Source organism: Patagioenas fasciata, chromosome 1 (genome assembly GCF_037038585.1).
Source record: "Patagioenas fasciata isolate bPatFas1 chromosome 1, bPatFas1.hap1, whole genome shotgun sequence".
Classification (NCBI taxonomy): Eukaryota; Metazoa; Chordata; class Aves; order Columbiformes; family Columbidae; genus Patagioenas; species Patagioenas fasciata.
Window position 1 is genome coordinate 121,519,892 of NC_092520.1, and position 25,962 is coordinate 121,545,853.

The 25,962-nt window shown below is 44.3% G+C and overlaps 1 protein-coding gene and 2 long non-coding RNA genes across 3 annotated transcripts; 1 reads left to right on the forward strand and 2 right to left on the reverse strand.

Moving 5' to 3' along the window:
- Nucleotides 1–5,661: 5,661 nt before the first annotated feature.
- Nucleotides 5,662–9,677, reverse strand: LOC136107632 (uncharacterized). The gene is made up of 4 exons (XR_011740948.1): nt 9,468–9,677; nt 7,834–7,981; nt 6,620–6,695; nt 5,662–5,852 (listed from the first exon to the last, which is right to left on the reverse strand). It is a non-coding gene; the product is annotated as an uncharacterized lncRNA (long non-coding RNA).
- LOC139828894 (uncharacterized) lies at nt 9,673–14,935 on the forward strand. The gene is made up of 3 exons (XR_011740954.1): nt 9,673–9,998; nt 10,270–10,336; nt 12,431–14,935. It is a non-coding gene; the product is annotated as an uncharacterized lncRNA (long non-coding RNA).
- SH2D1B (SH2 domain containing 1B) lies at nt 13,083–25,331 on the reverse strand. Its single transcript, XM_065861413.2, has 4 exons — nt 24,718–25,331; nt 19,266–19,329; nt 17,204–17,372; nt 13,083–15,633 (listed from the first exon to the last, which is right to left on the reverse strand). Exons 1-4 carry the CDS (start codon nt 24,849–24,851, stop codon nt 15,599–15,601), a joined length of 402 nt encoding a protein of 133 aa, XP_065717485.2. The 5' UTR covers nt 24,852–25,331; the 3' UTR covers nt 13,083–15,598.
- Nucleotides 25,332–25,962: the final 631 nt, after the last annotated feature.

Here is a 25,962-nt window from a genome sequence, read left to right on the forward strand (position 1 = left end):
ACATATACAAAAACAAACGAGTAACAACTGCTAAAGTATGAATATATCTGATGCTGACAGCCACATGGCTCTCTAATACTTGGCAGTCTGCATGATGCCAATGAGATTAGTTGCCCTCAGAAAAAAGAAGGGGGTAAAAAACAGCTCTAGTACTACAAAGGGTACCTTGCACCATGAGTGTTCATCCTGGTCAAAGAGTAAAACCACTTGCTTTAACACTGACAGCAGAATCTTAACTCTGATGACATGTTGCTAAAGTTCAAGCTTTATTAGCGACTGAAAGGAAAAAAAAAGCACGTTTTCTTTGAGTGGAAACAGCAGGATAAATCACACAGATTCATGGTTCCAAATGCTGCTGAAAGGTTGCTTGCATAGATTTTACAAAAAGCAATGAAATACTTTTAGCCAGCAACACACAATGAAGTCTTCCTCCTTGGTGGGACTATTATACAGGTAATGGAGATACTGTTCCATATACATAATAGCTTCTGTTTCTTCTAGTGTGAAGAAAAAGAGACTGAATAAGGAGGATACCAGAGGCACTGAATTCTTTCTTCTACAAACCCTTTAAACCAGTTATGCTCGAGTAAAATACCTTCTACTGATTAAAAGTGACAGTTTCCATTGCCATAGGTAAGCAAACTCAGCTGGAGACAACTCCATAACCAGTGGCTAGAAATTGGAAAAATATTGCTCCAGGAGAGCATGGATACTTTTTCAAATACTATAGGATTCTTTGTTATGAAAAGAAGATAATTTTAGATCATCACAAAGTAGCTGAGTGCAAGTTTAGCGTGCTCTTATTTCATATAAACCCACATATTGTATTTTCAGGTTTGCATATATAGAAATATTGTGGTAAAGGGCAATTTTAAAAATGTATAAAAATCAAGTATAGCATTGTTCACAGTTGCAAATAAGTGTCACAAATGCAAACAAATGATAAATAGATTTTTGGTGCAAGTTTCTTTCCAACCAAAACAGTATAATAAAGCAACACCAAGAAAATCACTCTGAGTGCCCTGAGTAACCCACATTATGAGGAAACAGATCCTGTCACAAAATGTGTAACACATTTCTGTTTGTGCATGCTCAATAGTACTTCCTGTTTTTTGAAAATAATCAAGGTGTTAAAGATTAGAGAGGTTGCAACAGTAAAGAACTGTAAATACCCTGTTTGAGCTTATTTCTATCTTTACTTAAGGATGAAGCAAAGTTTCATATTCAGCAATGGTCTGAAGGTTTTTATAATGTACTATTGGAACAGTACATACAATTCACAACCAACAAACACTGTTCAAGTTCTCTTGGGCTACTGCAGACAGCAACAACAAGCAGCTTTTTTGTTAAACTGAACAAGGCCAGCAAGGCATGGTGGTGGAGTTGCTCTTTACGTGAGAGAGCAACTACAACGTTTTGAGTACTGTTCAGGACAGATGAGGAGCAAGTTGAGAGTCTGTGGGTGCGAATTAAGGGGCAGGCTGGCAGGGGTGATACTGTTGTGGGTGTCTATTACGGGCCACCAGATCAGGGTGAGGAAGTTGATGAGGCCTTCTACAGGCAGCTGAGAGCAGCCTCACAGTCACAGGCCCTGGTTGTAGTGGGGGATTTTAACTTCCCTGATGTTTGCTGGCAGGACTACTCAGCCAGCCAGCCACAGTCCAGGAGGTTCCTCCAGTGCCTTGACGATAACTTTCTGATGCAAAGGGTGGAGGAGCCAACTAGGAGAGGTGCACTGCTGGACCTCATCCTCACTAACAAGGAGGGTCTGGTTGAAGCAATAAAGGCTGAGGGCTGCCTTGGCTGCAGTGACCATGAGATGGTGGAGGTCAGGATCTTGTGTGGCAGGAACAGAACAGCAAGCAGAATCGCAACCCTGGACTTCAGTAGGGCCAAATTTGGCCTTTTCAAGCAATTGCTAGGGGAAGTCCTGTGGGAAAGAGTACTTGAAGGTAACGGGGCCCAAGATAATTGGCTAGCATTCAGGGACTGCTTCTTCCAAGCTCAAGATCAGAGCATCCTGACACGTAGGAAGTCAAGGAAGGGAGCCAGGAGACCTGCGTGGTTAAACAGGGAACTGCTGGGTAAGCTCAAGTGGAAGAGGAGAGATTACAGATGACAGAAGGAGGGTCTGGCCACTTGGGAAGAATATAAGGCTGTTGTCAGAGGGTGTAGGGAGACAGCCAGGAAAGCTAAGGCCTCCTTAGAATTAAACCTTGTGAGAGGGAACAAGGACAAAAGAAAGAGCTTCTTCAAATACATGGCAGATAAAACTAACACCAGAGGAACTGCAGGCCTACCGATGAATGAGGTGGGTGCCCTGGTGACAGAGGATACAGAGAAGACAGAGTTACTGAATGCCTTCTTTGTCTACTCTGCCAGAGGCTGTCCTGAGGAGACCCATACCGCTGAGGCCCCAGAGGAAGTCAGGACAATGGAGGAGTTTGCCTTGGTTGATGAGGACTGGGTTAGGGAGCAGTTAAGCAATCTGGACACCCATAAATCCATGGATCCAGATGGGATACACCTGCAGGTGCTGAGAAAGCTGGCTGAGGTCATTGCTGGACCACTCTCCATCATCTTTGCCAAGTGTGGGAAACAGGAGAGGTGTCTGAGGACTAGAGGAAAGCAAATGTCACTCCAGTCTTAGAAAGGGCAAGAAGAAGGACCTGGATAACTATAGACCGGTCAGCCTCACCTCCATCCCTGGGAAACTGATGGAACGACTTATCCTTGGTGCCATCTCAAGGCATATCAAGGATAAGAGGGTCATTAGGGGCAGTCAACATGGCTTCACCAAGGGGAAGTCATGCTTAACCAACCTCATAACCTTTTATGAGGACATAACCAGGTGGAGAGATGATGACAAAATAGTGGATGTGGTCTACCTTGACTTCAGTGTAGCATTTGACACAGTCTCCCACAGCGCCCTCACAGCTAAACTGAAGAAGTGTGGTCTGGACAATGAGGTAGTGAGGTGGACTGTGAACTGGCTGAAGAAGCCAGAGAGTTGTGGTCAATGGGGCAGAGTCTAGTTGAAGGCCTGCATCTGGTGGAGTGCCTGAAGGATCGGTGCTGGGACCGGTACTATTCAGTATATTCATCAGGGAATAGAGCGCACTGTCAGCAAGTTTGCTGATGACACAAAGCTAGGAGGAGTGGCTGACACGCCAGAAGGCTGTGCTGCCATCCAGCGAGACCTGGACAGGCTGGAGAGTTAGGCAGGGAAAAATTTAATGAAATATAACAAGGGCAAGTGTAGAGTCTTGCATCAGGGCAGGAACAATCCCAGGTTCCAGTATAAGTTGGGGAATGACCTGTTAGAGAGCAGTGTAGGGGAAAGGGACCTGGGGGTCCTGGTGGACAGCAGGATGACCATGAGCCAGCACTGGGCCCTTGTGGCCAGGAAGGCCAATGGCATCCTGTGGTGTATTAGAAGGGGGGTGGTTAGTGGGGTTGAGAGAGGTTCTCCTTTCCCTCTACTCTGCCCTGGTGAGACCACATCTGGAATATTGTGTCCAGTTCTGGGCCCCTCAGTTCAAGAAGGGCAGGGAACTGCTGGAGAGAGTCCAGCGCAGGGCAACAAAGATAGTTAAGGGAGTGGGGCATCTCCCTTATGAGGAAAGGCTGAGGGAGCTGGGGCTCTTTAGCTTGGAGGAGACTGAGGGGTGACCTCATTAATGTTTATAAATATGTAAATGGTGAGTGTCAGGAGGATGGAACCAGGCTCTTCTCAGTGACGACCAATGATAAGACAAAGGGCAATGGGTACAAACTGGAACACAGGAGGTTCCACTTAAATATGAGAAGAAACTTCTTCTCAATGAGGGTGCCAGAACACTGGAACAGGCTGCCCAGGGAGCTTGTGGAGTCGCCTACTCTGGAGACATTCAAAACCCCCCTTGACACATTCCTGTGTATCCTTATCTAGGTGTTCTTGCTCCATCAGGGGAATTGGACTAGATGATCTCTTGAGGTCCCTTCCAATCCCTCACATTCTGTGATTCTGTGATTCATAATGTGATGTCTCTCAGTCGTTCCCCCACGCTGGGCTCAGGTGCCAAATAAGTTGCAAAAACAACATTTCTCCTTCAGTGATTCCTTACTTGGGTCAGGGGAAGGCAGCTGAGAGAGACAAGTGCACGGGCCGGGCTTTGAGCGGTGGGAAAACCGGGGATCGAATCAGGTACGTTCCGGACCATCCTCCGGCGACCTGACCGCTCCTCCAGCGAGATCCTACGGCCGGAGAACGCACGGCGCCCCCTACAGGCCTCCCACCGCCCTGCGCGCCCGGCCGGCCCGGGGGACACCCACCGACTCGCTGGCTCCCACCACCACGCCACGCCGACACCGCCCGCCTCACAGCCCCACATGCTCCTCCCACACACACACAACAGCCTCGAGCCCCCCTTTTTTCTCCCTTGCTCCTCCTATAGACACGACCTTCAGCCCCGCTACAACCCCACCTGCCTCCCCCCGGCAAAACACACACACCCACGGCCCCGAGCCTTCCTCCCTGCTCCCCTGCCCGATGCTCCCCCTCCGTCCCTCCCTGTGCCCAACTCTACCCACCCTGCCAGAGCCCAAGACCTCGGGCTGAACTCTGGGATTGTTCCAGCACCTCAGTGTCTTGTAATGCAGGTCCTTGATTCCTCGAGTGCTCTGTACACTAGTAACACAAGAACCCTTTAGTTTTAGGTACAGCAGTTGTAATCAACTAGTTACATTCAAAAAGCATCTAGGGAATTTTTTCCAGTGTTTGGTTCACAATACAAACAGCATGCAGCGAAGGAACTGAACAAGAGCTTAGGAAAAATACTCTGCACTTTTAGGAAGTAAACCCATACCTAGAGCAAGATAATCTGCAACTTTGGGGTTCTTAAGAAGGCCCATGTGTAGATCAACAGAGTATTTTCTTGTTAGAGTACCATCTCCATTTACAACAATATTGAAATATCTGATGGATATTTCGAGCATGAAAGAGCTAAAAGAGAGAAGAAAGTTACGTACAGGCATATACTTAGTTTGCTGGGTCTCCTGCTTATTAAAACTACCTGGCATTAGAATTTCATTTTGCCCATGTGACCACTAGTTTTATCTACAACTTAAGAATAGAACAGACTTCAAAATATCACTTACTTTTTCTCCTACTTCATTTAAAGTGAGGCTTGATAAAACTGAAAGTGCAAACACGACCATATTCAAACTCCTATGGGCCAGGAAACTTATTAAGGTGCGATAGAAACTCTTCACATTATTTTAAAGCAAAAAGGAGAAACATAGGCATTACAATTTTTATACTGTTCTATAAAAACACAAACCTTACAGATTTTACGTATGTATAAATAAGCCATACAGTTCATGAATAACAATATTAGAAATATATTTGAACTATAACTGTTTTCTAGGAAATTTATTTGGATCTGTTTGGTTATTGGTCACACAAAAACAAGCATAAGAAATACTAAGGTAATTCTCCAGAGTCCAGTAACTCTCTTTTGCCCTCAAGCCAGAGAATCATGCCACAAAAACAAACTCTTACTAAAGATTTTATCTTAGTTTGAAGAGGAAAGTTGTGATGACAGAGATTTGCCAGGAGTCCTAAACATGGTATCATCAGCTCATCTTCTGTGAATTGACTTAAAAGAATAATCCAGAAAGTCAAACAAAGACTTTTTATTAAAGCATCCAGAAATTAGTTACAAGAAATTGCAGGCTGGGGTGGTTGGGGGACTTTTTGTTTTGTTTTGGTGTGTGTGTGTTTTGTGTTTTTAACTAGACACTATTCTAGCAAGCCAAGCAAAATTCAGATTGCAGTCCCCATAGTGTGGGCAGTTTCTAACTGAGCACATCTGTAAAAAAAAAAACAAACAGTATCAGAAACCAGTACTATCCAATGCCCTTTATTGCAGGTGTTTTTAATAGTCACTAGATCTCTTACAAAAACCCTTGCGCAAAAGTCATTTTAATCTAACATAAGTCTGTTTCTAATGACAAGCATGAATTTTCCCCTGGTTCTTCTCTTTGACAGCTCCCTGGGGCATGGGGGTGGGCTAGGAGGCCAATTAATATCCAGTCACTGAAAGTCCCACAACCACTGCATTTGACAGGCTGTAACAACATGGTTTTCCAAGAAAAAACACTCTTTACTTCAGAGCAAAAATGCGACAGCTCACTCTGGAGACCAGGTTAGTGCAATATGCGAATGGCCTTCAGAAACTTTAGAAACTCAGCCAGGTATTTCCCATAAGACACGACAACTGAGTACATACACATGATGCACTAGAAATGAAATTAATTCATCGATGTTTGCACCAGCACAAAACACGGGAACATTGTAGGTTAGCCTCTGCAGCAACTGAATGCTCTGAGGAAATAAAAAGCTGTTCACATGTGTCTTTCATACAGCATCTCACTGAAGAATGTTACAAATTACAAAAGCTGGAACTGAAAGGACAAATAACAAGACACCACAACTGAATTCATTTTCAGACTCTGTGATGTTAACCTAACAATGACACAAGCTGCTGTGAGCCCACTGGGTCATGTCCTGCCACAATGATGTACTTACTAAAAGCCCAAACAGATGCATAAGGTTTTATTTTGACAGAGACATTACCTTTTTAGACCATCCAGTTTTCCACTTTGCCTCGTCAACAAGGTCTCCACTCTGTCAGGGACAAAAGGGCTTTGTCCTGTTGAAAGATCTACAAGTTTTACCAAAATGCAAAAAGAGCTTTGCAACCTCACAAAGAAATTATGCTTAGAGGAAAACAGGTTTGCTGTGAAGACTGCTAGCAGATCTAACGGTAGTCAAGTCCTTCATACAGCATCCTTTCAGTACATCACTGAATTAATACGAAACTGATTCCTTGATAGAGTTATCTAGCAAGAGCTAAATTAAAGAAGCCAGTTCTGCTTAGGCAGTCCTGGAAAAGATGTAGCATACAAGGATGACAGGCAAAGCAACAGATCAGTTGGAGAGGGACTAATTCTTAAAATTTTCCAGACCCAGCAGGTTGGACAAGGTAGTTAAAAACCCCAGCAACCCATATAATCTTACAGTAACTGTTTCAAAAATCTAAAAGGAAGCTCAAAGAGGCTAAAAACTCCAGGAACCAGAGGAGATAAACAAGAGATCATCATAAAGGACTCACATCTTCAATAACTACTCATACATGCTGACAAACTAAGCAGGGAAGGGATTTTGTTTTTTTCCCTGTATAGGTAACCTACATACGTAGGTTATGGTGGGCACAGAGCTCCCTGAACAATGAAGTCCCAATTCTGTGAACAGGGGAAATAATGCATCTCAAGAAACAAGTTCGAGGCAGGAGAACCTGTTTTGTAATTGGGAAACTTGATGCACACAGGCCCAGCCTACTGGAGAGCCTGAACTGCCGCTCAGCAAACACTCCAATGGCAGAGGTAACTGAGGTGATGACAGTTGCTGATGTAATGTGGATTATCCCAATCTTTGCATCTCCTAGGCACGTTTATCCACTTCATTAAAAAAGGTAGTCCCTTCAAGCTCCAAAAATCAAGGAAAAGAGAATAACTCCTCATTCTACCCAGTGAGGAAGCAAATTCTGACAAGCGCGATCATCGCCATTTCACAGAAGTGACTTCAGATCTGCTTCTCAAGGTGACTCAACATCTTATCTGGCCTAGTACACGCTGTCAGTTGGCTCAGCCATGCACTGCACTACAAACACTTCATCTGTCTCACCTTATGCTTTTTCCAAGAGGTTCATCACCCATGCCACAGAATCAGCACCTGTCTTGTCTGCCCTTTCCCAGACCCAAGAGAAAAAGTTCAGATGCAAACCTTACCCAGCTGTGATAGCAAAGTAACCACAGACAAGGTGAGAGATGGGTTTGTATTGGCATCCTCAAAGAGTTCTACCAGGCAACTAAGACATTCACTTGGTAGAATCTGGTTTGAAGCAAGTAATCATGTAAGCTTCTGTCCAGAGATAACCTGGAGATGAAGGGAGAAAAACAACCTTAATTACTCAACTGCAACAAAGCATTTAACAAAAATATCAAAGCTCAGAGTCATATTAAATACATTTTGCCCTGTTTGACAAACTGAGGATGTTAAGTGCCACTCTAAAAGGACATTCACTAAAAAAAAAAAAAACAAACCAAAACCAAACAACAAACCAACAACAAAAACAATTTGAAAAAATCTGGTTTTCATTCCCGTGGATGTACTTCCCTTTCTCTTGGAAAGTACCAAGTTTACATTGTGATCATTTATAACATATTGGTGCTGCCTTTGCTTGCTTGCTGACAGCATCCATAGTAAAAGCATTCTTCTTGATCTCATAGCTCTAGCAGAGGAACACTTTGTATTTCTTCACACACTGAACAGAATACCAGGTGACTCTTCCTACATATAGTATAGGTAAAGGATAGGATTTGTTTATTTTGAAAGAACAACCAAATAGATTTCTCAACACAAACATTTCATAATCAGCCTTCAGCTCCACCCAGCAGCATGCTTTCCACAGGCATGGACAGGAACCCAAAGGTGCAGGAAGGACAGGCTATAACAGGAGTTTTTGGAGCACTCTGTGCTTGAGACAAGAAAATACAACCCAAGTTCAGGGAAGCCTCTATAAGAAGATGCTGAAAATGATACACCTGCCCATCAGTACAGGCAGAGCACAAGTTCCACTTGCATTATAAAGCAACATAATGTTGGTTTTCAATTTCCCTGTGTATCTCCTTACAATGGACACAGGAGAAAGCTCAAGTGAACACTAACTCTTATATTGATGTTTGAGCAATTAAAAAGCAAATCTGTATTTGAACAAGGTACCTGGCAGATTAAGCAATTCAGTCAACATGTCCATCTCTCACCACACCATGGTGCCCAGGCCAATAGACAAGGCTCTACCTGGAGCTCAGACACTCCTCAGCAGCAAACACCTTTTGTTACATGTTGCATGAAACTGGTGAACACCCGACACAAGACTAGCTCATTAGTCAAGCTCCATTTTTAAAGATGTGAAAGGAAATTACCCTTGCGGCTCAGAATTTCCGGGAATATGAAAAAAGTCCCCCAAAGGGCACACTATGTGCTTCACCTACGTCCATGTAAACATGTTGTACACTTCCGTGTGCACACACAAACACCGTAAACCGCTATAATATAGTACACAGTGATCCTTCGGGGATGTGGCTGAACACCGACACAGCCACCAGCTCTCCTGCCGGCCGGCACCGGAGGAGTGTCCCCATCTCCAGGCGCTGAGCCCCAGAAGAGTCGGCGGGCCAGGCCGGGCCCGCACGCCCGGGCGCCTGCAGCCAGTGGCGGGGCAGAGAGAAGCCAGCCGAGGCCTGGGCCCGAACAAAACCACCCGTGCCCACAGGCCCGAGGGGACACCACGGCTACCCGCACAGGCCCGGCCGCGCCGCCCCGCTGCGCTCCGGGAACGCCGACACGGCGCCGCTCGCACCTCCAGGCCATGCTGCAGCAGCGCCGCGTTGGGCGGGTCGTGGCCACCCGGGACTACGTGGCTGCCAGCAGCAGGGACTTCATGCAGCCCGGGAGAGCCATGGCGCCCCAGCTCCGCTCTCAGACAGCGCAGCCACAAACTCCGCTCGGATTCCCCGCCGCCGCCATTTTGACGAGAGCAGCCACTGAGGGGCAGCGGCCGGAGCCCGCGGGGCCTGACGGGAGAAGCCGCGGCGCCGCGTTGCTGCAGGGGGCGGAGCCCGGCGGGTGTCGCTCGGCAACCCGTAACGCGCGTCGGGGCTGCGGAGCAGGAGGAGCTGCTGCTTTACCACGTTAAAAATCCAGGATTTGCATCCACTTGCATGGTGACTGCGGCTAAAGGGCTCAGGTGGGGCCGAGGCAATGCTGGAAATTCGGAAGAGAAACCTTCTTGCAGCCCCATCTATGGCAATAACTTGAGGAGTGAAGATGCTGTGGGATTCCACCTGCGCCCCCATGCCTGGTGTTCCTTGCTGCTGCCCTTGTGGTGCAGGTTAGCCTTTGCTAATGATACCTTTGGGTAGGGGGCGGGGCTGAGGGCGATGGGAAAACCGTAAATCGAACCAGGCAGCCTCCAGACCAGGGGTCCGGCGACCCGGCCGCTCCTCCAGCGAGATCCCACGGCCGGAGAACGCACGGCGCCCCCTACAAAGCTCTGTGATTCTGTGATTCACAGTCTGATGTCTCTCAGTCGTTCCCCCCACTGGGCTCAGGTGCCAAATCAGTTGCAAAAACAACATTCCTCCGTCAGTCATTCCTTACAGGGCTATGGCGACGGCGAGAGAGCGAGGCAGGTGTGCGCAGTGCTGAGAAAACCGGGGATCGAGCCAGGTACGTTTCGGACCACTCTCTGGCGACCTGGCCGCTCCTCCTGCGAGATCCCACGGCAGTGGAACGCACGGCGCCCCCTACAGGCCTCGCACCGCCCTGCGCGCCCGCCCGCCCGGCCCGGGAGGCACCCACCGACTCGCTGCCACCCACCACCACGCCACGCCGACACCGGCACGCCACGCCGACACCGCCCGCCTCACAGGCCCACATGTTCCTCCCACGCACGCACAACAGCCTCGAGCTCCCTGGCCCCCTTTATGCCCCCTTATTCCCCCTCTGCACAGCACCCGCAGCCCTACTACAACCCCACTTGCCTCCCCCCCGCTAAAACACACACACAGACCCCCACCCGCCCGCCACCACCACGGCCCCGAGCCTTCCTCCCCGCTCCCCTACCCGATGTTCCTCCTCCCTCCCTCCCTGCACCAAACTCTGCCTTGGCTGCCAGAGCCCCAGACTTTATACTCATTTTCAGCCATCCTCTTCATGGTGGTCATATGCCCAATCATCCTGTACATACCAGTAATTCATTTGCCCGGGACATCTGTTTCTAGGTGATTTTTATTTATAATTTGCCTATCTTCTCGACATAAAGATCATTGCACACTTTTCTTTACAAACTTGCTGTACTATAAATCTTTTCCCAATATTCCAATACCTTGGCCAAGGTTGTCCCTTTTTCTATACTGAGTTTATTTCCCATTGCTAAAAGAAATTCAGGGAGACCCTCCCGTTGAGTCACGAGGTTCAGAAAGGACCCCCTTTCTTTCTAAACTCCTTCAGAGAGAAGTTTAGGTGCAGCTGGATCCAATCCTAGTCTCAGACTTGGTCAACGGTTTATGTCTAAAGGGTATTTTCACATTTCCAATGGTGGACTCGAACCCCACTTATGTGCGGTTTAAGCTGATCAGGCCACGCACTTTGCACTCATTAACATCCTGCAGCAAGGGAGGGACTCAAACCTACCCTGGTACTGAGGAAGATTTGAACCCCCTATATTTTCTTTTTATGTGCCAATTTGAATCTTGGCATAGCTAGTCGTCATCAGATGTGTATTTTGGCTAGAATACCTTCTGCTCTATTATGGGCTCCTTTGTTCAGACAAATCCAAAATACTTTATAATTTTCTTTTTATCCTTCCTTTTTGTACATCACATGTGTCGTCAGTACACTGACATCCTCCCTAACAGAGTGTATAGAGGAATGTCATCAGTGCTTTTTCCTTTATTGTCCCTAGGCCCAGCATTTTTCCTTTATGTTTCACATTCTGAGTTCCAAGGCTTCTCCTTCTGCCTCGTCCCTCCTCTCAGAATGCCCCCGACCACCAAGGTAGTACTTAATAGTCTGTTTTCTTACCTTGGTCTGTGCACAAAGTTACCTGGTGGCTTGTATTGTGCCTACCACCTTTTCCTTTATCCTTTCCCCTGTGGTTTGTAGGGATTCGCCTTCTTCGATACAGCCTTGGGGTTTCTGTTGGTCCCTCCTGGAGTCCTCACCAATGATCCAGAAGACCGTTGAAATCAATGGGGGGTGCCTTCCTGTCCTTCGGTGATAGGGACTCCCAAGATTATGACGTCGAGTCTCGAATGAGCCCCCAGACTTGTAGGAAATGATCATCTTGCCAATATAATAGGTTCAGGCAGGATCTCTCAGCAAACTATGTTTTATTCACGATTTTGCAAAATGGGGTGTTCTACCTAAAAGTAGGCACATGGAATAGGGCAAAAAGCCCCTTTTTACATCTCTCCCAAATGGCAGCCACAAATTCCCTTCCCTGTTCCTCATTGGTTGGGTACTGCAGGATTTACGGACTGCCCGATGCCTGCCTCACTTTACCTGTCTTATTCGTCTAATTCTAACAACTCCCTCCACTTATTGATTTCTTCAAAATACGGATTCCTGGCTCTTTGGCTACCCTTGTCCCTAACACAGCTGCTTAAATACAGGAATCAGTTTGCATTCCCAGAGTAGTTTGAAGAGACTTTGTTTTCAGTAAAGATTTATATTCTGATGTCTCTCAGTCGTTCCCCCCACTGGGCTCAGGTGCCAAATCAGTTGCAAAAACAACATTCCTCCTTCAATCATTCCTTACAGGGCTCAGGCGACGGTGAGGGAGCGAGGCAGGTGTACGAAGTACTAAGAAAACCGGGGATCGAGCCAGGTACGTTTCGGACCACTCTCTGGCGACCTGGCCGCTCCTCCTGCAAGATCCCACGGCCGTGGAACGCACGGCGCCCCCTACACGCGTCACAGCGCCCTACGCGCCCGCCCGCCCGGCCCGGGCTGCTGTGCTGAGGCTGGGGGTGTGCAAGAGGTTGGAAGGGTGGACAACAGGACAGGCGGGTGGTGGGTGGGCAAGAAAAGGCTGGGGTGGGAATGGAACTGGGTCCCCTGAGGACCAGCGTCACGCGACCTGGCCGCTCCTCTACCGTGATCCCCACTGCTGGGGGACGCCATAGCGCCCCCTACAAACCTCGCACCGCTCGCTAAACCCAGCCCGGGGGGCACCCACCGACTCACTGCCACCCACCGCCACGTCGACACCACCCGCTTCACAGCCTCAAATGCTCCTCCCATACACAAACAACAGCCCCGAGCCTCCCTTTTTCCTCCCTTGCTCCCCTTCTGCACAGCACTTCCAGCCTCGCTACAACCCCACCTGCCCCCCCTGCCCCAAACCACACACCCCGCTGACGTGTGGAAACAACTTTACAACCTATAAAGTCATAAAACTTTACAACTCACAAAGTTATAAAGCAGGCATGTTTATTTCGACGTCGGGCGCAAGGGGGATCGTTCCACCATTCATGCGCAACTTCTAACAATATGAGGTGTGTTTAAATACAGTAGGGTGTTACATATTCATAATGACCCCAGGAACATCTATACATATTCATAACCTTTCCCCGCTTCTTATTAAAATGAGTTCCAGGTAATAATTTCCATAGTCTCCGCCTTGACCCCACCCTGTTGCGCTTGCACAATGCCATCTGGTGGTCTTGAGGAGGGGTCTTTGGGGGTCTTTGGATGAAGGCTTCTTCAGCTTCGTCACAGTGAACTTTTTACCTTTGGCTCATGTTAAATTGACTGGAAACCAACCTGCCAAGTCGATTGAAACCAGACTGGCGCCCCCTTTTGCTGTAAATCTTCATTATCTTGTCTCCTCAAGTTTACAGCTAGGTGGAGTAAAACTTCTTATCTTGGCATTCGATGGGGTTCTGTTTTTCTTAACATAAGTTTACATAAAGCTCTAAACTAAGCACTTATTGTGTGGCTAAGCCTTAAAGTATTAGTTCGTTAGTAGGCACCCATTATACGTTTAGTTAAACCTTATAATGTTAGTTCCCGCTATCACCGCGACCCGCCACCACCAGGGCCCCGAACCTTCTTCCCCGCTCCCCTGCCCGCTGCTCCCCCTCTCTCCCTCCCTGCACCAAATTCTGTCTCGCCTGCCAGAGCCTAAGCCCTCCTGCTGCACTCTGGGGTTGTCTTGTGATGCGGGTCCTCGATTCCTCGAGTGCTCTCTGCTTCTGCTGACTCCCTCAGGGTAATGCCTGAGAAGTGGCACGAGTCTGTCCATGGATGCGCCCTTGTTCCCAGATTCAGAATCCGAAGCTGCAGCCTCTGCTGGGCTGTAAATCCCAGTGGAAAGCAGGTCTGCCTGCAGTGTAGCACATTCACCAGAATCTCTGCCAGCTAAAAAGCACCACAGCCCAGTCCCTGGTCCTGGCCTTTCCTAAGGCTGAACATCAGTCTGAGTGGCTGAGCATGTGGGGACTCTATTCACGAAACCCATAGCATTCCGTGCTGTCACAGACCAGGCTGCTGGAGCTGGGATGTCTCAGCACAGCAGCTGCTCAGGGTGACATGGTGGGTCAAGAGACACATCAGTGTATGTGCTTCTAGGGAGCAAGGGAGGCTTTTTTTCTCTCCAATAGTACCATTTTTTGTGGAGAAATAATTTGTTTTCAATGCATTATTTTTGACACATATGCTGGTATTTCTGGCAATGCCAGAGTTAATTTATACTCTTACATTTTACCTCCTTCATGCTACAAGTACCAGTGGAGCCTGGCACCAAAAACTGTTAGTGCTCTTAAACTTATAATGAAGTTCAAAGCATTAAAAAAAGCCCTTTTACAAATAGTGGTGTGAAAGATACATAATAAGAAAGAAATCTAACTAGTATTACCCATAAAAATACATAAATAATTTGTGAAATATCACACAACCAAGACAAATGTCTTCCTCAAGATCACAAACTGGGAGGGAGCTGGCACTAGTGACTGGGAGAATCAGGACATATGTTCCAGTTCTGGCTCAGGCTGCTAGTTGCAGGCACCTTCAGAATAAAAGTGTATATTAAATACTTAAATTTAGAGGTAAGAATAAAGTAAATTCTTACATTAGGAAAAATCCCCCAACAAGCACATTACAATACAGAGCTAATGGCCATGGCAAATGAAATATAGTAAGCAGTCTCATTTGTACCATATCTGTTAAAAAAAAGGATGTGTTAATACCAACATGCATCTAGAACTCGCATTCCTCTTGTAATCTGCCAGAACCGTTCATTAATATTAAAAGTATTTCAAACCATTTTCATGTTGTTGATTAATTCTTTATGATGGGGATCAAGCACAGCCTTTTTGTTTTAATTCCAAACTACAGTATAATTCTAGTATTCCTTGACATAACTGAAATACTATGCACTATCCAACAATGAGCTAATATGAATTGTGCACAAAATAACAGAGTTGAGAGACTTAACAGAGCTTAGAGGTTTCTAAGCATCATATGTTTCCAGGAGAAATTTTATCTTCTATGGTTTTTATCAACATCTATTGGTTCTGCCATAAACTACTGCTTTATGCACATTCATTTATCGTATTCATACTGCTTCCTTCTAACAGATTATTCGTTTTAGGAGTAGACTTCCTGGACAGTTTGCTGACTGAAAAACCAAAATACACATACATGCACACTGATACCCTTCCCCCACCCATATATATGTACAGAGATGTGCGTGCATGCATGCATCTATTATAAAAATTATTTTCTTGCTGAACAAAAATACATAGTAGCTGGTCCTGGAGCCACTGGGAGAAAATAGAGCTGCTCTCACAGTCTGCAAAAGGCACTAATGCCAGTGGTCCAGATCCAGAGTGGAGAACTCTCAGCGTGCAGCTCTCCCCAGCCCATCTGCTGTGCGGTGGCACAGCCTGAAACAGCAGCTTCCCAAGTCCTCACATTGTCGATCATTCAGGGCAAGACAGTGACATAATCACTGTCAATATCTGTAAAGAAATAAAAAAAAATGATGCTGTCATTGCAAATGGCAAAGCCTATGTTGCCTTTTCTGAGCCATCAATTGCTGCTATTAAACATTTGCATCCGTGTGAGACCCCTCCTCCTGAGGGACAACCACATGTCGGAAATCATCCATACTTCGTTATCACAGCTATTTATCTGATTTACTACGACTATAGTATAACACACCCTTTCTTCTCTAGATAAATACCCAACAGAAAAGCTCTCCTCCCAACTAAGGGAGGAGAGCCTGGAAAAAAACACTGTGGAAACCGACTGTCTCTTCAAGCAACCACCCTCAGACGCACTGTTCCTGGGCTAGAAAACAATGCTCAAATGTGTCCAACCACCAGTATCGTGACCCCAGTCCTGGGTGTTGTTGTACTGGAGCATGGAGTCCCGCACGTGCCACAGAGCCAGCTGCTGGTGGGTCCCACAGGAGGGACAGGGCCAGAAAAGTGTGGTGTGCACTTTAGGAAGCACTGGGGTGTTTTACATGGTGCCCACATTTCAGAGACACATCTACCCTGGCATTAACCCAAACTCCCCCTGTGAGCAAAAGCAGTCTGAGGGGCAACTTGGGATTGCCATATAAGTGAAATCTAAATTAAAATTCAACAGCAACAATTCCAAACTAATTTGATTATTTCTCAAAGCTTCCATTTTTATGACAAACACAAACATTTTGATATGAAATGAAAGGTTTTGTTTTCCTCCCTGTGAGCCCAGACCAAACCGTTGTGCATCCTCCGGAAAAGTCCATGTTGCAGGACAAGACAAGAAAATGTGTATGACACCTGATTTCTCCTAAAAATATACCCAGGCTACTGCAGTATTTTCATCTCCCTGGAGCAGCCATGACAAGTTACCATAAAACCCTTTTTTTAGAGCAAATGTGGCACATCTGCCTTAGTGATACAAATGACAAGGTGATGTTGTGGACTCTGGAAACGCTTCTGCTGCTGTTTCCCTCAGCAAGGGTATTGCTGCACTGGCCCTTGAAAATGCAGCTCATTGCGTGAAGTGGTGGGGAGAGCTCCCCTCTTTCTGTCCTGTCTGCTTGACACAGAAGCTGTTGCACTGCTGTTATGTGCAAAAAACCAGCATCTGTCACACAGACAGGAGGTGTGACTGCAGCACAGAGCAGCTGGCCCTCCATTGATCCAGCATTTCTCATGAGGTATAAATCACACAGAAGACTGGATACACCTAGAATTTTTTTTTTCCTGTATGATAACTGCACTTACAGAAAGGATTTCCCTTGCTCATTACACTTGGTCTTCTAGTCAGAGGACCCAGAAAAGTTTCCAGGTTATTTTGCTGCCTCTGACCTGGTGGATACTGAAGCTGAGCATTGTACAGCACTGATATGAAAAGTGGCTTTGAAAAGCGTGTGAGGGAGGCTGGCAAGTTATCAACAGTATCTCTATTCATCCTCCCCAAAGCAAGGATGTAAGGATGACATGGGACTGTAAAACATACTCTACCACACCTGTTAATGCAGTCATTTTAAAAAAGAAGCCACCAAAACCACTAAGGCAAAATGATATTTCTCACCATCATAGATGTCATCTTCTTCTGACTTGAACCTCTGGTTTCTTTGTGAGGCCTTCGGTTTCATTACTGGATAGCGGAGATTTGTTATCAGTCCTTGATTTGGCTTTTCGTAATTGTATATTAGATCCTTCAATGTTCTGAAGAGCCTTGCTGGAATACCTTCAGTAGTCTGCAATGAAAGGAAAAAAAGTTTATTTGGAACTACTCTTCAGATAGATTCCCCTAAAAGAAAGGAATTATAGGTTGCTTCTTGTTTCCCAAGGAGCTGTTCTGGAACCAGGCTGGGTGACAGAATCTGGTACTAGCCTTTGGCCACTGGGGACACCTGCTTGGTGGTGTGGTCTAGGTCCTAAGTGTCACCTCCCTCACTCAATTTTTTTTTTTTTTTTTTTTTTAATTTAAATAATGGTTTAAAATATGGGCTCAGGTGTGTTGCAGAGGGATGGTGTTACAGACTTCCCCCTGGTGACAGAGCACAAGGTTAGGGCCAATGTGTTTTGTTCTCACTTAAAAGGTTTTATTTCAATGCTTGAGTGACAAACAGAAGCCAAACGCGTTGTCCAGTGTCTGCATTGCCAAGCAAAGGACTTCTGCAGATGCGGCAGACGTGTCTGAGGATCTGCAGGAAAGTCCCTGGCCCCAACTTTCTCTTTTAGGTAGGAGTGTATTATTTGTCTCAGGTTTGTGACTTTCACCAGAGAATCCTGAGCCAAGCAGGGGTCAGGGCAGGACAGCAGACCGGAACTGACCAAAGGCCTGTCCTCTGCCATAGGACACTGTGCTCAGCAATACAAGCTCAGGGAAAGTGGGGATGTTCGTGGTTATGGCATTTGTCTTCTCAAGTAACCATTACACATGCTGAGGTCATGCTTTCCAGAGGGTGGCTAAACATCTGCCTCCTAATGGAAAGTAGTGACTAAACCTCTTATTTGCTTTGCTATGCTTGTGTGCACAACTTTGCTTCACCTATTAGGCTGTCTTTTAGCTTGATCCAGGAGTTTCCTCACTTTTGCTCTTCATGTTCCCTTCCCCCACCCCATCCTGCTAAGGTGGGGGGGGAACAAGCAGCTATGTGGGTGCTTAGCTGCTGGTTGGGGTCAACCTACCATACTCTAGAAAGTCCATGGTTGAGTCAGGCCCTTTAAAACCCCCGACCTCCCCTCCATCATGAATGTCAATTATTTTAGTGAGCCAAGCCAATCTGACTTAAAAATGTGAAGAACAGAACTCTTCTTTCACTTTCTAGGCAAAATCTTGTAAGGAAAACTGGGTTTGAAAAGACTAAGTGTTTGAGTTATTATCTGCTGATAGGCATGACAGCAAACCCCACTAGAGTGGCTGTAGCCCAAAATAGATTACTTTTTGTCAACCAACCATTCTTCTTAATGGGAAATTATGTCTTTCGTACTAAATCCAAACCACTAACAAGCAAGATATTACCTGCATATGAGAGCTTGGTGTGCCCTTTATGGACCAAGTTCCTCATTCCGCTGATATGCTGCTTAATTGTCAGCTGTCCTACTACTAGCAGAGAAGCAAGCCATCTTTTAAAGTGTCCTTTCACCCTGGCTAGGGATTTGATTGATGCAGTCTGCTCTTATGCTTATGTAAGCAGCACTATCTGAGGCCATCACTTCAGGTACCTCAGAATTGCACAGAATTATAGGTAGGTCTCTTTAAACCGGAAAGGTCATTGGAATATTCCAAAGCCCTACAAGGTGCTGGGTTCAACGGCAGGGCTTTCAAGTAGAAAAAGATAATTAGGAACAGGAGCAAGTAATGGAAATGATAGATTTTTCTTCAATGCTATAAAAAATAAATTATCAAATCAGAAAGCAGCTGGTCAACAAATAACAGATCCACTTAGGTTATAAGGGAATTCTACAAAGATAATAGCTACTTCTGATATCATATGCAATAATAAGTACAACATTAAAAAGTCAAGAACTGAGTAAAGAAGAAAGCAAATTTGGAAAGATTTTCTAAGGTATATATATATATCTTTTTAATCAAGACACGGATCTTTAGTGTGATCTTTACAGATTAAATGAGAGTTACTCACCTCTATTCTAAAATATCCTTGGTGTTCCCTGAAGATACGGTAAGTGTAGACGAGTTCTTCAAAGCTGTGAAAAACATTGTTGTATAATAATATATGCTTTTTATCAACAGTCAGACCACTGCAACTTGTTTAGACTGCTACAGCTGATCTTGACAGTCTGCTTTTGGTTTTGTTTGCTTTCTTGTATCTTAAACTGCAATACAATGGAAGACTAAAAAGAAAGAAACAAATATAAAGGTATGCCTGATGCTAAATAGCATCAATTATATGTATATGTGTATATATATATATATGCATTTACTTTTCCATTCGATTAATATACCAGAGCTTTCAAAATACTTGAAATTCTCTAAGTAATATGTTTAATAGACCATTACCCGAAATTAGTTATGCATGTTGTTTTCATAAGCTTCAGAAACCCAAATATTGCTTTATCATGCTTTGCCAATTCAGATCTAACACCCATACATCACTATGTAGATTTGTTTGAATTTGGACCAAATTTATGGCACTCTTTTTGCCTGATCGAGTTAGGCCACGTATAGTAAACATAACTAAGAGTGCTGTGTTCAATCTGCAGTCACCGCACTTTGCTTAGAAAAGATCCTGATCAAGTATGTCTAACTAGCTCACCTCCACATCAGCTAACTGCCTGAGCTTTCCTCCAGCTTCTTAGGAATGGATCCTATTCTGTGTTTTGTACTACTACAGCTCCAATAAAATAGACCTGATAGGTGAAAGCAATGAAAATGCTTCAGGTTTATACGTTCAGAAAGGGCTGGATGTCACTGAGAATTTGTATTACTTCTTCTGAGGCAGTAAAATACAAAATAGAGCCTGGAACTCTGCTGCAGGTGCCATGTAAAAGAAGAGCCTTTGCTTCCATAGGATGCCTAAGTCCTTGCTGCTCACCAGCAGAATCACTTCACAGCACTGGAAACTAGTTTGTGCAAATGTCAACATACAAATAAACTGCAGGCAAAGGGCTGTCACAGGTGTCACTGAGAACTGCAGTGAGGAGAAGGGGAGTTGTGGCCCACTTGACTCTCAGACTTTACACCGGTTTGGACAACCTTTTCACAATGGAAATACAGTGCTAACATGTACCTCTCCTTCAAAAATGGAGTTGTAAGGAAGACCTAACTAGCTACAAAGACAAAAGTGAAGTGTCTATCTTTCCCTGAAGCCATACTCCAGGGGAATAACAGGCTGGCTTCCAACTAATTGCTACATCCATAAGAGAAGCAGTCACCTTTCAAAAGACTGATCTACAGCTGAGAACAAGGATGAGAAATTCACATGGGATATGACACAAGACTGCAATGCTGCATGAGAACAAACACACTGGCATGGAGTGATGCTCTGAAAGATGGTCTTTGTGAAGGTCTAACATATTGGTAGCAGTTAGGAAGGATGTGAGGGGAGAGAGAAAGAAAATCATATTAATCTAAGCAGTGGTGAAGACTGATTCTGTATTAAAGTTGCAGTTCACCTTTCACATGAGATCTACTGGCATTCCTCTGAAGAAGAGAACAGGTGAGGAGGTTGCTATGGCATACACAGGAGTGTGAAGTTGCAGAATGTTTTTCATGTAATCTACTTTCCATGTGGGAGCTCTCAAGTAATTGCAGCATCACAAAACCATACTCTTATTCCTCCCACGCTGCCCTACACAGCGACCTCTTGATCTGTCTGTACCTTCATATATTCCACATGTGATCATGTACCAGGCTACTTCAACTTAGAATATATTGGATTTGACCAGAATATAGCTGGAGATACATATGATAAGAGCATCTATGATATTAGGGACATAACAGTGGGCTGAGTCTCTGATCCCACTGACGAAAGTGGTGGAAGTGACACCATATTTTTAACATAGTGTGAGCCTGGAAATGTCTGCAAACAGCAGGTAGCATTGAAGACATAAGAGGTTGTGGGGTAGAATTGAATGAGACAGAAATAGAAAAGCAAAACAAAAGGGAGCCTAAAGTTCGCAAAATGAGACATTTCATACCTTGAAGTACACGGTTATTCTAAAAAGTGTTTTCAAATAACTTATTAACTAAACTTAACACAGGCCTTTATATAAGAGTAACTTGTTTCCACAGGCATCCCATCCTCTCAACTATCTTCTTATCCTCCTCATGTGTGATACCTCCCTAATCTTAATTTTGCAGTTACACTAAAAGAAGGCTGTTGAATTCTTGGAGAGACGTTAGCAGAAAATGGCCTCCACTCACCAGCACTCAAAAAATGACTGCACAGGTCCTACTTCTAAGAAAATTATTATTCCTTTGCATTTTCCAGGGTTTATTATTATTATTATTATTATTATTATTAATAATAATATGCAGGTATTTGAACATTTGGGCTACTGATGGTATTGGATATATTTTGTCAACAGAAATAAAAGCTTTCTTAAATTCTGAAATGACAGTTATTCAGAAGATGCACTGGAGATCATGACCATGATCAAAAAAGGCAGTAAAGCTGCAAAGATATGTAAACCACAAACAGCGGTGGGAGGGTGTGGGTGAGGAAGCAGTATTTGAAAACAAGGCTTTTTAACTGACACTCGTGTTCATTGGAAGGATTTCAGCTGTAGCTACATGAATTGAGCTATCACGAGAGGGAGAATCTTAGGGTGAAAACCCATCTCCGGGGACTTGCAAGTAAATGAATAGTTACTCTGGAAATAAGCTACTTTGTTCTGCAAAAAAAAAAGATACTTTGGACTGTAATAAGAATAAGACTTCCAGTCAGAATCAGTTTGATTCAGAGTCACATCACAGGGATACAACTGTTTTTTTCTTCCTTGATATACCCATGGAAATTCACATGTTCCTGACTTCAGACTATTTTATAAATGTGAATGTTTATTCTTTGAACATAGACATAGAAGTGAAAAAAAGCCTACCAGAAACTGGTTATTTTTGAAAGTTGTTGTTTACCTAGCATCTAAATTTTGAAAGGTTAGTGCCTGGATATTATTTGGCTACTGTAATTTTTACTGAATGAACATGATACTACAATTAAAATTAAAACTTCTATTTCTACATTAACTACTAAATGCATACTGGCAGCTGCATATGGTACGAATTAATAAAGTGCTTGATCTGGGCACAGGGATATCCAGTGGCAGAAAAGCAGGGTGAGAGGGGTGTTGAGCCACTAGGAGAACAGTAGCAAGAGCAGTAGGTCTGGTCTGAGGCATTGTCAGAGACCTGGGACAGCTTTGGATGAAAGCGGCAGTGGGCGGTGGAGGAAGATGTATCAGCAGAGCTGTGCACCATATCTGATTAGAGAAGAGATGCTTTTGAAGTGATTCCACCATTCTGACCCTCAGATCCTTTGTGGGAGTCCTTGCCCCCATGTCCCAATCAGTAGAAGACAAATAAAAGTTGGTTGTTTTCTGTAGCAAGTGGGTCAGTATCTCTGCCCATGGATCAGCTAATTTGAGAAGTGTGCATCAGTTTGTGCATCAACCATGTTAGGTGCTAAGCAATGTTTTAAGATCCAATTCTAATCCAAAAGTTGTCTTGAAGCAGCACGGGGAGTTTCAGTGTTGATTGCCTCCAGTTTCAGGACAGCTCTCCCCTGCCTAGTCAACTACTGACAGACAGTCCAGATTCTGAGGTAATTCTGAGCCAGCACACTATTACCATCCCATTTGCTATCTGAAGACAATTTTTGTTTTCACCTCTGCAAGCCAGTATCTGTCATACCATTGCTGCGACCTCTACAGATTAACCATTACGTTTGTTAATGCATGAATTTTTAACACTAAAAACCCACAGAGGCTATCTGGAAGTCACATGCTTTGCCCAGAAGACTGTTGACAGACAAAAGCATGTGTGCAAGCTATCACAAGCCAGCCCTGCTTTGCTCTTAGGAAAAACAATAATTACAAAACAAAACAAAACAAAACAAAACAAAAAAACCCCAACAAACCAAACAACAACAACAACAAAAACCAGAAACAAAAAAAAAAGAAAGAAGAAAGGGAAAGAAACTGTGTTAGTGTGGCAGCAAGCTTAACCTTAATGGCAGCTTGCATCTGCCCACAATGTACTCTGGAGACATGCCTTCTGTTATATCAAGGAGTTCAAACTCACTGCACACACCTAACTAGCCCTTCACTTTCTCATCTACCTCTACTGCATGAGATCTCAATGGCCATCTTATGTCAGGGACTAACATTGTCATTCTTCCTGTGCCAGAATCTCCATTTGTCCCTTCTTACAGGGTATGTGTGCTCTTTCCCTCCCATGCTTCCTGCCCTCCTGCACCTGCTACATTCATAGCATCATAGAGTACCAGGTTGGAAGGGACCGCAAACATCATGTGGTACAATCTTTCTCAGCAAAAGCACAGTCTAGACAAGATGGCCCAGGACCCTGTCCAGCTGAATCTTAAATGTTGTCTCCTTCCACACCCTACTGAAGGCAGGTTACTGCAGCTCCCTCCCTGAGAGCTCCGTTTGTCTCTCACTTGCCATTTGTCTTCTCCTCGCCCTGTCATTTCATGGACCTCCTTTTATCTACCCACCAGTCCCATAGCACTCCATTTCCCTCTCTCTTTTCCCCCTTTCTCCTTGATTTATTTCAAAAGAAATATGTTTTTGATTATTGATTTTTTTTTTTCTGATATTTTGTAACTAATTAGATGAAGTGGTAAAATTTTTTCATGTCACACTCAAACAGTTCTCAAAGACAACATAAAACATAGGGTCAAACAAAGACTCACAGTTACTAATTTATAAACTTTGAACACATTAGGAACAGATCAATTATATATGAAAAATGTAAACTAGGCTTCTTGAAAGGAAAATAAATGTGCTATTCCCTATAGGAAAAGAAAATTTTAGTTGTGGTAATTAAAGTTAAGGACTAGAAGCAGCAATTTTCTATGAAGCAGCAATTTTCTATGTCCATCTTGTTCATGGACTTGTCATGTGAATTCGAACTGGGCATTGTAGCTTTTTGTCTCAGCTTATGTTATTACATCAAATAAAATTCCTTTGAAGCACCAGGCTAAACTTTCATCAGATAGAAAGCATATGAAGACGAAAATGTTTTGTAACCTACCATGAGACTTTTCAGTGTCTCAACAGTGCTAAAGTGCTATTTACTCATCATTACAGAGTCAGTAACTTTGAGTAAGGTTCTTACTATGTTTTGGCAGGCAAAGCTATTTTATCTGGGTTCCTTGTCTGCAGAGAGACCAGCATCAGCAGGTTACAGTTCAGCTATCCTCTGTTGAATAAAATGTTGCAAAAGTGTTGCAAATGCCACCCTCTCACCCCTCCCCATATAGGAAGCCTAAGGCAACCAGCATTACTTGAATACATATACACACCCTCTTGTAGTCTGTTAATATTAGAGAAGATGAACTCTTGTCTTGGGATATATTTGAAAACTCATGAAAAGTTTAGTACGACAATACTTACAAAACACAGAGACATAAAGCTCCTTCCACATTTTCACTCTCTCGTATTCGATAGCTACCATTCTTTCTGTTCTTGCTCAGCAATTCTTCACAGGTTCTTCTGGTTATCTTCCCATGAAAAAATGGCAACTCCATGGATAAAAGGAAACAGCGTCTCTCACCTTTCAAGAAAAACTCGGAAGTCAGGCATTAAAAGAAGACTTATTCCAAATGCAGCTGTCTGCAGACAACCGAAACCAGAGGTACTAAGTACATTCACGCGTTCATCTGTGTTGTCATCTCTGACCTGTCCGCAGCAAAGCCGGCTGTCAGCCTGTGCTTACAGCCCATGAATGCAGTGAACGCAGGAAATGGGAAATGGTTTGTCTACACTGGTACACAGTCCACATCTGAAGGGAAGAACATTTTGTCACATTAAATCAGCAGACGTTTGAGTTGTGTATCACTCTTCTAAGCTATGCAATAGCTGAGCTGACACCCAAGTATAGTTATATTTTGAAGTTAACTCTTAGGTTTAAAGTTGCTCAAAGCCCTGCAAATACAGTTCTTGCTCATAGTTTTGAAAACTTCTGCTTGGTTTGATTCCTTCAATTTCCAGACTTGCCTTCTATCACAGTTGTTTGTTTTCTGCTGTCCTTTTGTTTTTTTGTTTGTTTGTTTGCTTGAATTGTCAAGTTTACTGAAAGCTGGTCAGCAATATTTGAGAATGAGATTTTTCAAAATAGATCACTCTTCCTCTCTTTCCCTCACCCCCTCCCCCCAACTTCCCCACTTGTTCTTTCTCAAGTATAGTTATTTTATCAAGAAGTTCTGCTGTCTCTGTGCCATGATTTAGGAAACATGGCAGGAAGGAGGAGATCAGGCATCCTTTCGTGCAGAGGTTTAAACAGAATCCAGCAAAATAAGCTGTAGAACTACACAAGGATTTTAATAGAGAAACAAAGTGTGACATACAGTGACCACTGGCATCTTGACTGCAGAGCTGGAAAAACATCCTGCATTAAAAACAAGGTAAATACTGACTGAACACCAGTAAACAGGGACAGCTATGTTGCACACGCAGGTGTTACTTTCATGTTCCTTGCTCTGATAACTTTATACACACAAAGATCTTATATAAAAATTAGTGATTTTAACTGTGAGTTAATAATGCATGACACTAAAAGCATTTCCAGATGGCATCTTAGATAATTCAGGTATAAAGCAAAAAGGTACAGTTTTGTGTCAAATAAATTTAGGGAGTCAA